At 40.6% G+C, this 14,490-nt stretch overlaps 1 protein-coding gene across 2 annotated transcripts in view; it reads right to left on the bottom strand.

The window, feature by feature from the left end:
* SPATA6L (spermatogenesis associated 6 like) overlaps positions 1-14,188 on the bottom strand; it is a 38,451-nt gene extending 24,263 nt beyond the window's left edge. The window contains exons 1-3 of one of the 2 annotated variants that reach the window (XM_034647106.1): positions 14,174-14,188; positions 11,054-11,095; positions 1,024-1,148 (exon numbers count right to left, since the gene is read on the bottom strand). In XM_034647106.1, the coding sequence (XP_034502997.1) occupies positions 1,024-1,065 (42 nt within the window). In that variant the 5' untranslated portion in view covers positions 1,066-1,148; positions 11,054-11,095; positions 14,174-14,188. Of the gene's footprint in view, positions 1-1,023; positions 1,149-11,053; positions 11,096-12,725; positions 12,805-14,173 lie in introns of those variants that run through there. The other variant, XM_034647107.1, reaches the window with a different exon arrangement.
* Positions 14,189-14,490: the final 302 nt, after the last annotated feature.

The following is a 14,490-nucleotide window of genomic DNA, read 5'->3' as shown; positions in this document are numbered from 1 at the left end:
CGGATGTAAGTGATAGACAAAGAGTATCTCTGAGGGGAAAAATGGTACCAGTGATCCTCACCAAACCATCCAAGATTATGGAGGGTTTAAAGTTACGGTCATTAGCAATTCTGATGAGGACAACTTTGGATGAAGGTCTGCGCTTGAAATATGAGAACTAGAAGTTCTGTCGTCATAAACATCACAGAAACAAGGGTTCTGCACGTTATATAGTCTGCACGGTACTCTCAACAAAACGGGAGGCGATAACATTTTATGGAATTACAACAATAGTGACTCATGGGGGAGTAAGAGAAAGGGTGAGGATTAAATAGGCTTTTTAAATTCATAAAGCTGTGGCCCTTCCAACAGAAGCCCCCCAAGTAACATAAAGGTTGAGAAAATTGTCAGAGCTGCCGTGGAGTTAGAAACCATCACAGATACCATCAAAACAAATATTCTGAATTTGGGTTCAGGAAATGCCCCCAAAACAGATTGTTATCTGAATAACCACTGTGTATTTCAAGGTCCTTTGGTAGTGTCACTGTGAACCTCTGTCCCTTTCCCTTCCTTTAAGTGGAGACTGTGACTTCTGCCTTGGCTGACATGAGAGCTATCACGAGGAAAATAACATACCAGAGGAAAAACCGAAACCTCAAAAGAAATAAGAGGCAACTTTATTGCTGTCACGACTCTATTTGCTTTCCTTATTGCTACTAAAACAATAGCTACGATTAAATAAACTGGTATCAAATCTTCCAGTCAGTCTGCATCAAGAGGAGGTGGAAAAGCATCCTTATAAGTATGTGGCAGTGTGAATAAGGCAATGATTTGGCCTGATTAGGTTAAGACCCTTCCCCCCACCTCTCAGGTCAGCAGTGGGAATCAGTATAATTTGCTATTTTGAATGGGGCATTTAAACGGGGCTGCTCAACAGAGCAACAGGGGTACTAACTCACATGAACTGATCAGCCCAAGAACAAGCCCTATCAGAGATAAAATGCCCGGGGCCTCAAGAAGTCCAGCTGGGCACGAACCACTTACTGGAAAACCTGCAATGGTCTTCATGAGCACCTCCCTGCACATCCCAGGGAGCGAAGGTGTCAGCTTGGGTTCAGGGAAAAGAAAATCCCGTGTGTTTTCTTCATAGCAGGCCAACTCCTCCCACACTAGAAAGAAAGGAGAAAAGCCATAAGTAGATTTACATTCTCGAAATGATCTGCATTCCCGGATTTAACAAAATAAAAGCTTAGACAGGTGACAGCCGAGAGCAGCACTCCGATAAAAACAGACATTTTGATCAAAGCACCTGTTATGCAAGAGGTGGAGTAGGAGAGACTCCTACTTCTTGTCTCATGGGTCAGTTTTAAAAGCCTCCCCAAGTCATAACAGAGAAGAAGGAAAAAGTGAAAGGATTGTTCCACAAAACAGAACAAAGAGAAAAACCTCTTTTCATCCATCTGTCTGTCCATCCATCAGTGCATCCACCCATCCTTTCCTTCAACAGTGCTTTCTAAGGACACATGTTGGGCCAAGGCCTAGGGATAGAACAGGAACAAGGCAGACAATGCCCTGTTCACACAAAGGTTACAGCATAAGCTGGGGGGGGGGGGGTCAACGTGTCCTCTGATGCAGGGATATCAGCATCCCAATGGGCCACAGAATAGTCGCAGCTATGGTTCTTAGCAGGGCTGGTGCCAGCCACAGGGACATTTGCAAATTTTGTGGGAACATTTCATGGGCAGGAGCCAGAGGTGCTAAGGTGTCCTGCAATGCTCAGGACACTCTTGTACAACATTCTAACATCATAACAGACATTCTTTCAGGTGAGAAGCTGTTTTATAATTGGCTAAGCCCAGAACCTCACTGTTACAAACACGGAGCACTTTCTTTGCATGATCTTAAAATACACCGAATTTTTAGGAATGCAGCTACCGTGTACCTGGCTGGGTTCGGATCTTTACTGAGACCCTATTGGCATTTTGAAAATCATGCCACATCTAAATACTTCCTTATGCTCAACGTTTGTGTACTGATACGCCTATTTTATTTTAAACCATTTTCCTTTTATTTCTGCTTTGTTACAGCAGAAGTATTGTTTGCAGCGATTCGTGTAAGCTGATTATATTAACCACGAATATTATGCAAAGGGATGCTACAAAACACTCACTGCCAAAAGAAGATCTTGCATCTAAGAGGACTGGGAGTCACGGCGCTGAAGGGCGAAGAAGCTGCCAGCTAAGCCCTCCCTGTCTACACAGCAGGTGCTACGCAAGAGGTTCAGACCCGGAGCGGCCCCTGTACAGAGCACTGCCGAAAAAGACACCAGAGTCAATGAGGCAGCTTTACCGTTTCGTGACTGCCATTCGATTTTGAGAAGAACTCCGACAAGGGTGTATTTCTGGCACATCAGCAGTACAAAACTGCTGACGTTACCAAATGTGACGGATTAATGTCTTCCTACTTATTCTACTCAACACAAATGCGTGGGTTCTAACAAGGATCGAGGTGCAAGAAGAATGCATTTTCTGTTTTTCATCACGATATCATGTCTTTCCACTCCTCTCATCTCATCTCAGATGTGCCCCAGCCACATGGACTGATGATCTATTTCTTTCCCTCCTCCGCTACGTACGTACTTCCTCAGCCCATGCTCGTCCTTCCAAAATGTCCTTTCTTCCTTCCCGTTCCAGGTGAGATCCCATTCATCTTTCAACTTTCACCTTAACCACGACCCAAGCTGAAACCAAGAGTCAGACGCTCAACTGACTGAGCCACCCAGGCGCCCCTAAAGATGGACATTTTACAACTACATTTCAGTGGCGGTCAGAAAAGAGAGGCGACGTACAGGCTCCTGGTTGTACATCTCCAAGCAGATGACGTGAGGGAACTTAAGGCTCTGCTTACATTACGTGCTCAGTTACCCCCTTTCTTACCCTCATTAGTTACCCTCTTTGAGACTCAGTTTCCACCACTGTAAGAGAAGGAGACAGACGAAAAGCCCTCTAAAATCTTTCCAACTCCTGCCACTCATTCATTTCTCAATCACATCTTCTCCATTTTTTCAATCTCTTTTTGTTCATGCGTTCAAGAAATACGCACTGAGGACCTATTGTGTGCCGGGAGTTCTAGACACTGGGTGTGTAGCAGGGAACACAATGGGTACAATTCCTGCCCTCCCAGAGCTTACAGTCCACAAGTGGTAAACAATTACACAACTGAATATACAATGTACATTGATGATAAAGAGGAAGGCGGGGAGGCAGTGGGAAGGTGGGGGGAGTTCTAAGATCAATTTTCTGCTTCATCCCGGCCTCCTTTTCATCAGGGCTCCTTTGACAGTGCTCCAGCGATGGGCATGAGATCCCACCTCTGCTGGCCAGAGAGACTTCTTCCACTCAGAGACCTCACAAGTGCACCCTGAGAATGGGCAGTGATGTGACAATCTCCTCACCCAACAGAACACAGCCTTCTGAAGCCTGCAGTACACTGGTTAAGAACTGTTTCTAGGTTTGGGGTGCCTGGGTGGCACAGCGGTTAAGCGTCTGCCTTCGGCTCAGGGCGTGATCCCAGCATTATGGGATCGAGCCCCACATCGGGCTCCTCCGCTATGAGCCTGCTTCTTCCTCTCCCACTCCCCCTGCTTGTGTTCCCTCTCTTGCTGGCTGTCTCTATCTCTGTCGAATAAATAAATTTTAAAAATCTTAAAAAAAAAAAAAAAAAAACTATTTCTAGGTTCAGACAGAGCTGGTTCAAATCCCTGCTCCACCATTTACCAGCTCTGTGACCAGGAGCAAATTACATCATCTCCTAGTTTCAGCTTCCTTTTCAGGAAAACGTAAAAGTCATAACAGTACCTGCCCCTTGGGGCTACTGGGAGGGCACATGACATATATAAAGTGCAGAGCACACAGTCTGACATCACCTGCCGATACCAGGACCGCTCCATGGCACCAACCCAGCAGAGGTCCCAGCACCACCCTGGTCTCTGGTTGTCATGTGTTTTCGATCATACGCTCCTACTCGAATAAACACCTACATGCACAATGTGATGCTCTCCACACTGGGCTTCTCCTTTTTCCTTCCGTAGGTTTTTGGCCAGGTCTTGTCACTGTGTCCAACATGACAGCTACTAAATAAATCATGTATTTAGCAAGAATTAAAATAAAAACAGGGGCGCCTGGGTGGCACAGCGGTTAAGCATCTGCCTTCAGCTCAGGGCATGATCCCGGCATTATGGGATCGAGCCCCACATCAGGATCCTCTGCTATGAGCCTGCTTCTTCCTCTCCCACTCCCCCTGCTTGTGTTCCCTCTCTTGCTGGCTGTCTCTATCTCTGTCGAATAAATAAATTTTAAAAATCTTAAAAAAAAAAAAAAAAGAACTATTTCTAGGTTCAGACAGAGCTGGTTCAAATCCCTGCTCCACCATTTACCAGCTCTGTGACCAGGAGCAAATTACATCATCTCCTAGTTTCAGCTTCCTTTTCAGGAAAACGTAAAAGTCATAACAGTACCTGCCCCTTGGGGCTACTGGGAGGGCACATGACATATATAAAGTGCAGAGCACACAGTCTGACATCACCTGCCGATACCAGGACCGCTCCATGGCACCAACCCAGCAGAGGTCCCAGCACCACCCTGGTCTCTGGTTGTCATGTGTTTTCGATCATACGCTCCTACTCGAATAAACACCTACATGCACAATGTGATGCTCTCCACACTGGGCTTCTCCTTTTTCCTTCCGTAGGTTTTTGGCCAGGTCTTGTCACTGTGTCCAACATGACAGCTACTAAATAAATCATGTATTTAGCAAGAATTAAAATAAAAACAGGGGCGCCTGGGTGGCACAGCGGTTAAGCATCTGCCTTCAGCTCAGGGCATGATCCCGGCATTATGGGATCGAGCCCCACATCAGGATCCTCTGCTATGAGCCTGCTTCTTCCTCTCCCACTCCCCCTGCTTGTGTTCCCTCTCTTGCTGGCTGTCTCTATCTCTGTCAAATAAATAAAATCTTTTAAAAAAAAAGAATTAAAATAAAAACAAAGAGGTCAGAAAATTGGAGACATGCTCGTCTCCTATCTTTGGAATCGCAGGAATAAAGAGACCGAAATTGGAGACGAGAGCTGAAAGGCTGATGTGTCTCAATTCTCTCTGTCTGCTTTGGTCATGTTCTAGGGTCCAAACAGCCACCCAGTGTAAAAATGTCAGCACAGCAAGGGGAGGCTACAGCAAGAGCCTCGGTTATAGATACTAAGTGTATACACAGGCTGAGCAATTCTCAAAGGCCAGGTGAAATGTCTGGAAGAAATCAGTATTTCTAATTTCAGCTCAGACAGGGACATCATCACTGCCATCAGTGAAAAACTCTTCCTCCAAAAAAGGAAAACAAATGAGCCTTCGAGAAAAATAATCATTCTTGTAACAAGGTTGTTTTGAAAATCTAACATTTACAGAACGTATCAGAATTGACAGCTTGCCTCCCATGGTGAAGTCTCATGTGACGCCTTCCCCACAGAGGAGGAAACTGGCTCTGTGAGAAGGAGGCACTTAGGATCCCACAAGGCAAAGCAGGAATTCAAACCCGTATTATCTGAGGCAGGCGTTCTTTTACTGCTGATGCCTGGTGAACACCAAAACTAACTATAAAACAAAGTCTGATTGAAGGAACGGGCGCCCACTGAAATAGCATTGTACAGCTGGACTGAACAGACGTGACTTCTCCCAAAGGAGAGGTTTTTATCTGAGACATGGGTAAAAAGAAAGCGCTAAGCTCCCAGTCAAACAGGATTACGCTGCTGCCCCCCTGTGTCCGTTCGCTGTTTCCCATCTTCGTAAACTCGAACCAGAGGAGTCTCCGTGGCTTCTAACCCAAATCATTGGACCTCTTTAGCAGTAAAGCCATAGGCAAATCTAAGGCGCTCGTACCATTAACACAATGGTCATAACACGTCTCTTTTTTTTTTTTTTTGACAAGGTTTTTTTTTTTAAGATTTTATTTATTTATTTATTTATTTATTTATTTGACAGAGAGAGTGACAGCCAGCGAGAGAAGGAACACAAGCAGGGGGAGTGGGAGAGGAAGCAGCAGGCTCCCAGCAGAGGAGCCCGATGCGGGGCTCCATCTCAGGATTGTGGGATCAAGCCCTGAGCCAAAGGCAGACGCTTAACGACTGAACCACCCAGGTGCCCCCATAATACGTCTTTTGACTATAGATGTGTTGGAGAGCGATGTGAATAGACATCAAACAATAAAATACTACCTGCTGCAAGATGAAAAATGAAGGATTTCAGCCACGTGAAGGATGGGTCCCTGCAAACCTAAATGTGGCCCCTGTGACCCCACGGTGCTGCCTACGCTATTATCAAGTATGGAGAACCAGCAGAGCAAGTTCTCTACGCCACCGTTCTGCCCAGTACCATGGGCGTGATACCAGCACCACAGCGTACAGATGTTGGACAGACTAGTGGACCAATCTGTAATGCATCTGAGGCCGAGTGAAATTTCTTGGAGCAATTCTACTTTAATGCTACTAAGAATTACAATTCGCAATACAAGGACTGTAGACAAAAGGAAAAGGGGTATCATACAGCCTCCATTTCATATCTGAGTAGCTTCTGAGTTATAACCTGCAGGCACGCACCCAGCCTCAAGGTTCTCCAATCATCATGGCCTTGAACTAGTCTTGCAACCTTCTCACAGATGGATTTCTGGTCATGTGAAAAACATAGGGTAATCTAAGATATATTAAATTTTAAAAAGCAAGTTGCAGACTATATCAAACCAATACGTACACTAAACATACACATATTACATACTAGATAGAGTACATTCATGCATACATATGTGTGTACGTATAAATGTATTTTAAATTTCATTGAATATACTAAATGCACTGCATATACATCCACTTGAAAATGTCTAAAAAGAAACACAACAAATTATTAGTAGTAATTATTGTCAGAGGTTGTTGAGGAATGTGGCTTTTAACTTTTTTCTTATCTAACTTTGTGTTAAATTTTTACAGTCGGAGTATTTAGGTATTGGGTAATTTTTTAAAAACTGTGTGTAGAACTAAATAAGACCAAAATGGGCCTGCTTCGACTTCATTAACACTGAAATATAACTTGCCTGTTTGCACTGATACATGTTTGAACACAAAATTAGGTCAAATAAGAAAAGAAAAATAAACTACAGAAAAAAAAATTCAATACCCTGATTTTAGCCTGTCACTTTTAGGCTGAAAAATGTTCAGTAAGAATTTCCAAAAAGCAGGTAGGAAGCATCTCTGATCTTTCCTCTGTTCTACCTAAGAAAGCCCTGACATATACAAGCATGCCTGTCCTTAGATCCGCAGAGAGTAGGGCTCCTCTCTGTTTTCAGGGCCTGCTTCTGCCAATGAGCCAAGAGGCAGAAGAAAGAGCTACAAGCTTCCAGGTCCCCTCGACTCCTCAGGGCCCGTGTCTTGCTCTAGGTACAGCCCCAGCTGGCAAAACTATGATTCTCATAAAAGCCTCTACGGCCACCTCTGCTTTAGCTCAGCGGGCTGCCAGACTCACTTTCCTTCTCCCATGCTTTCTTATGAAAAAGAAAAATTCAAACAATAAAATATCAAAATAACACAACAGAACAGGAGACATATATATGCATTAAGCATAACTTATTAAAAACTTTGGTAACGGGGTGCCTGGGAGGCTCAGTCATTAAGCATCTGCTTCAGCTCAGGTCATTATCCCGGGGTCCTAGAATCGAGCCCCTCATCAGGCTCCCTGCTCAGCAGGGAGCCTGCTTCTCCTTCTGCCTGCTATTCCACTAGTCATGCTTGCTCTCTTTCTCTCTCTCTCTCTGTCAAATAAATAAATAAAACCTTTAAAAAAAAAACTTTGGTAAAAATATTGGGAATTTATACCAAAGTGCAACGTTAACATCCAGACATCCCTCCACAAGTAATCAAAGGACACCGAAAGCCACATTACACAGAAGAAAAGAAAGAAAACAAATCATGGGAAAATGGAAATTTTTAAGAAGTAAGTTTTAAATTTTAGGTTGTCACAAATCATATCTAAAAAGAAGGGGCCAGCACATACAGTAAAATATATTTTTAAAAGATTATATGCTTCGCAAACACAGTAAGTTCAAATAATACTATCCAGCATTAGCTAGGCTATGGGCAAGGGGCATGCCATACACTACTGAACTCAGTAATAATGGGAACTTGCTGGCGGTCAGCTTACTCCCAGGGGACAAGACATGGATGTTCAGTCTCGTACACTTGTTCCCCCGATCCATAGCAGATTATGTTCCGAGACTGCCAGAGGACGCCTGAAACAGCAGGCAGTACTGAATCCTATATACACTATGTTTTTTCCTATACACACACACCCACGATAACGTTTAACCTATAAACTAGGCATAGTAAGAGATTAACAACAATAACTAATGATAAAATAGAGTAATTATAACCATATACTGTAACAACAGTCAGGTGAATGTGGTCTCTTGTAAAATATCTTTTGCCTGTACTCACCCTTCTTGTCATGATGTGCTTTGATAAAATGCCTAGGTGATGAGAAGAAGTGAGGTGAGTGACTCAGTGTTAGGCGACTACTGACCTCCTGACAATGTCAGAAGGAGTATCCTCTGCTTCTGGACCCTTGCTGCCATGGGTCACTGAAACCACAAGAAGCAGAACCACAGATATGGGGGGGGGGCACTGTAATTCTATTCTTTACAAATATACCAAGAGAAAAAAATAATTTTTATAGATATGTGAATGACAAAACCTAAATGTTTAACAATATCAATTTAAGGATAATTATAATGCTATGGAAAAACACATAGCTATTGAGAGTGACAAACTACAGATTACAATGCAGTGAAAAAGCAAAACCCCAAATATTATGTCCCTACTCTTCATGGACTTATAAAAACACATAAGTAAATTAATGAAATTCTTTATGGCCATTAAAAATAATAATGTACATCTATGCTTTTAGAAAAGACAATGCAACAGTGATCTATCATGGGGAGACGCCAAAAAGAGAAGAAAATGTATGTGATGCTATTATGTAGAAATTCTGTATCTAGGTGTTCTGTCCACAGAGATATATCAAGAAACATGTTCACTGAATTATAAAGGTTTTCTCATCATTTGGGGATGCTTTTTGCAACAAGTAAAAACTGTAAAGCTATTTTCATTTTGGGAAGAGAAAAGGCAAAAACCTGTCACAGCAAAGATCAAAAAAGAATTAGAAATGTTTGAGTTTTAAATATTTTCTCTCTCTTTCTCTCTCTCTCTCTCTCACATACACACACACACACACACACACACACACAGACTAAAATCACCAAGTAGGGACCCCTGGGTGGCTCAGTTGGTTAAGCATCTGCCCTCGGCTCAGGTCATGATCCCAGGGTCCCGGGGTCGAGTCCCACATCAGGCTCCTTGCTCATGGGGAGCGGGCTTCTCACTCTGCCACTCCCCCTACTCCATGCGTGTGTTCTCTCTCACTCCCTCTCAAATAAATAAATAAATCTTAAAAAAAAAAAAGACACAAGAAACAAAGATACCACAGAAAAGTTTCCTCCCAAAGTCGCATGATTCTAGCAAGCACTTTTTCTGTAAAGGGCCAGACAGTAAATACTTTAGGCTTTGCAGACCATATGGTCATAACTACTCAACACCAGCCTAAACAAAAACAGCCACAGACAAGATCCAAACAAATGAGCATGGCTGTATTCCAATAAAACTTTATAGACAATGAAATCTGAATTTTATATAATTTTCACATCATGAAATACTTTAAAATCCCTTTCCAACCATTCAAAAAATGTAAGAACTGAAGATAGTTTGGCAGTTCCGTAAAAAGTTAAACACAGAGGGGTGCCCTGGGGGGCTCAGTCGGTGAAGCATCCAACTCTTGACCTCAGGGTCGTGGGATCGAGCCCTACACCAGGCTCTGCGCTCAATGGGGAGTCTGCTTGTCCTTCTCCCTCCAGCTGCTTGCATGTGCACACGCACTCTCTCTCTCTCAAATAAATAAATAAAATCTTAAAAAAAAAAAAAAGTTAAACAGGGAGGTACCATATGACAAAAATTCTACTCCTGGGTCTACACCCAAGGGAACTGAAAACATGTACTCACACAACAACTTGTTCATGAATGTTGATAGCAGTGTTATTCATAATATTCAAAAAGAGGAAACAAACCCAAATGTTCATCAACCAGCGAATGGATAAACAAACTTTGGTGTAGCCATATAAAAGCACATTATGCAGCCCTAAAAAAGAATGAAGTAATGATACGTGCCACAACGTAGATGCACTTTGAAAACATGCAGTGTGAAAGGGGCAGACACAAAAGGCCACCACGTATTGTCTGAGTCCAGTGACATTAAATGTCCGGAATAGGCCAATCAACAGAGAAAGCAGATTAGTTGTGGCCAGGGCTATGGGAAGAGGGAATAAAAGAGGGACTACTAATGACTACGCATTTCTTTTTGGGATAATAAAAATGTTTTGGAATAAGATAGTGGTGATGGTTGCACGGCTTTGTTAAGATACTAAAGCAACTTAATTTGTACACTTGACAACAGTGAAGCTTGTAGTATATGAATTAAACATAGAGTATACGAATCAATTTTAAAAATGTAGGAATTTAGCTCATGAGTCATACAAAACAAACTGCAGGCCAGATTTGGCCGGGGGGCCTATAGTTTGCCAACCCTGTTCTAGCATCTAACACAGAAGATAGCTTTGGGCATTACACACACACACGCCCCATAAATTAGAACAAAGCCAAAAGCAACAACTGGAAGGAAACTGAGCCAAGATTCTATTATTTGATGATAATTAGATAAAGTCATGAAAAAATGGAAAGTCAAGAGCCTGTTAATGCTTATTGCCACCAAACCCATAAAGTTCTTTTCCGGGAATGGACAGAATCAACAGACCAGTGGGAAAAAGGGGAGTGTTCTAGAAAGCACAACTCGTAAATACCAATCCCATTCTGTCACGCCATAGTCCTTTCAAAATAAAATAAGCTACATTAGAAATGCATTTACTGGCACATTACCTGGAGGTACCAGTTGTATTAATTCAAACCTCGTTAGGAAGCCTGAAAGGGAAAAAACGAGATTTTAATACTTGAGAAATTTGCTGGAGTTGTTCATTAATTGCTAAGTTTAAGACTGCTATAACATCCCATTTACATTAATAATAATAATAATAATAATAATAATAATAATAATAGGGGCCATACCAACAATGATTTAGGTATTTTGAGGCCCAGTAATTCAAAGGCATGGAATGAGAGTAACCGGTATTTTATGCCCTGAAAAGTATTGATGAAATGAATGCAATATTTTCTCTCTTAAAAATGTATTCGTAAGAGATGCTGGGTGGCTCAGTCAGTTAAGTATCTGCCTTCGGCTCAGGTCATGATCCCAGAGTCTTGAGATCGAGCCCCACATTGGGCTCCCTGCTCAGTGGGGAGCCTGCTTCTCCCTCTCCCTCTGCTGCTCCCCCTGCTTATGCTTTCTCTCTCTCTCTCTCTCTCTGACAAATAAAATATTTTTTAAAAATTTTTTAATATATTCATAAGTCACTGACATAATAATCAACTTCTCATTTTTAAAAATTCACAATACAACTGTTGTCCATTAACCTATACAAATTTATCTTGCTTAAAACAGTATGCTCTCTGACTATATAAATGAGATATAAAATATCACATTTTTTATACTTCCTGAGTTCAAAATGTATTTACAAATAGTGAGCCCATGTACAAAATCTATAAGGACAAGAATAAAATTCAAATCTTAAAGTAATTTAAACATAAATGGTATAAAATTAAAAATTGATAAAGATAATTCCCATGAAATGTGAGAAGTGAAAACATTTTAAAATAGACAATAATGTGACAATTATAGACACTTATAGTTACTTATACTGTATGATATATTTGAAAGTTGCTAAGAGTGTAGGTTTTAAATGTTCTCACAACAAAAAAGAAATGGTATTATGTTACGTGATGATTGCCTTAGTTAATGCTGTGGTGGTTATCATTTTGCAATATAAAAGTGTATCGAATCCGCATATCATATGCCTTAAATTTACACAATATTATACATCAATTATGTCTGGAAATATATACAAGAAGCTGGAAATATATACAAGAAAAGTGAAACTGTCCCTTTGTAGACTTATGAAAAATATATGCGTGTATGAGGACAGAATTTTAAATGCCAAGGAACTTAACAGCAAAGACAGCTTGTAATTTTAGGTTTTCCAAGAAGGAAGGAATATATCTTTGCCAACCATCAATCCAATGGTAATGTCTAGCACTTCATTTGTCTCAGACTTCAAATTCCTTACAATTAATTCTAACCACATCCCATGTTCATGGATTGGAAGACCTAATACTGTTCAGATGGAAATATTCCCCAAGTTAATCTATAGGTTCAGTGCAATGCCTATCAAGAGCCTTGCTGGCTTCTTTGCAGAACTGACACGCTGATCCTGAAGTTCGAATGGAAAGCCAAAGAAATCCAAATAGCAAAAACTGCCTTGAAAAGAAGAACTAAGGTGGGGGCTCACATTTCCTGATTTCAAAACTTACTTACAAAGCTACAGTAATCAAAATTGTGTGGAAGTGGCGTAATGATAGATATATGCATCGATAGAATAGAACTGAGAATCCAAAAAACCCTTCATATTTACACTCAGTTGAGTTTCAATAAACGTACCAAGACTATTCAACGGGGGTAAAATGCTCGTATCAACAAATGGTACTGGGACGACTGGATATCCAGATGCAAAAGGATGAAGTTGGACTCCTACTTCATGCTATTTTTAAAAAATCAACTTAATATGTGTCATAGGCCTAAGTATGAAAGTCAAAACTATAGAACTCTTAGAAGAAAACATACACATAAATCTTTGTGACTTGAATTAGGTAACACTTTCTTAGTTATGACATCAACAGTGCAAATAACAAAAGAAAAGCAGATAAAATGGAATTCATCAAAATTTAAAATTTTTGCATTTCAAAGAACACCATCAAGAAAGTGAAAAGAAAATCCAAAGAATGGAAGAAAATATTTATCTATCATACATCTGATATGGGACTTGTATCTACAAGGTACAAAGAACTCAATACATTACAAGTCCATTACATGTTACAACTCAATAATAAAAAGCCAAATAACCCAATTAAAATATAAGCAAAATCTCTGAATACACATTTCTCCAAATAAGATACACAGTCAATAATCACATGAAAAAATGTTCAACATCATCAAACCACAATGAGATTCCACTTTGTACCCACAAGGATGGCTAATAGTCAAAAGGACAGGTAATAACAAGTGTTGGCCAGGATGTGGAGAAATGGAAGCCTCACACATTGCTGGTACAACGTGAAATGATGCAGCCACTTTAGTAAAGCTTCTCCAGAGATTAAAAAGAATTACCATATGACTCCACACTTCTATTTCTAGGTATATAGCCAAGAGAAATGAAAACATATGCCAACAGAAAAACATGTACACAAATATTCATAGCAACATTTTCCATCATAGCCCACATGTGAAAACAACCCAACTGTCCATCAACCAATGAATGAATAAATAAAATGTAGTATAGCCATACAATGGAACACGATTTGGCCACATGTGAAGTACTAACACATGCTGTAGCAAAGATGAATCTTGAAAACATTATGCTCAGTGAAAAAAGCCAGGCACAAAGGAACATGGATTGTATAATTCCATTTATATGAAATATTCAGAACAAACAAATCTATAGAGACAGAAAGATTGGTTAGTAGTTACCCTGGGCTGGGAATGATAAGGAAGAATGGGTTCAGGGTTTTGTTCTATGGTGATAAAAATGTTCTAAAATTAATTATAGTGATGGTTACACAACTGTGTGAAGATATAAAAACCATTTAATTGTAACAGATTAATAAACAGAAGTGTACCATCCAATAAATCCCATCTCTGTCCAGCTTGTAATAGAGCTTGTAATAGAATGAAAAACATGATTCAAATATGACATAGACTCTCCTGAATATAAATATGGATCCAACATGGAAATATCACAACTTAGAATACAGAATTTTATACCTGTACACACAGTTACATACATACAACAGATGCTTTGTTTTGTTTTGTTTTGTTTTGAGAGTACCTACTTTCTAAAATGTCTGCTACAGGACATTTCAGGCTTCGTTTGGGATTTCAGGTGTCATTCCGTCTTGATGGGTTGCTAGGCTGGAGAATGCTGGCCATTATGACCACAGCCATATTACAGAAAGCAAAAAAAAAAAAAAAAAGTCCTCTGTTATATATTTATTAAACAACTGTTTATATCTCCAGGATAACTGCAAAGAAAACAAGCTGGGGTGACTATAATCCTGCTGTTTTTTTTAAAGTTGACAAAAGTAAATTTTGTGTTTTGTAGTAATCCTATAAGTCAACATATCAGCTGTAAAGTGAACTTTGGAAAAAA

The sequence above is a fragment of the Ailuropoda melanoleuca genome, chromosome 17 (genome assembly GCF_002007445.2).
Source record: "Ailuropoda melanoleuca isolate Jingjing chromosome 17, ASM200744v2, whole genome shotgun sequence".
Classification (NCBI taxonomy): Eukaryota; Metazoa; Chordata; class Mammalia; order Carnivora; family Ursidae; genus Ailuropoda; species Ailuropoda melanoleuca.
The sequence above is the reverse complement of the archived record's forward strand: the minus strand, read 5'-3'. Positions and strand labels throughout refer to the sequence as shown.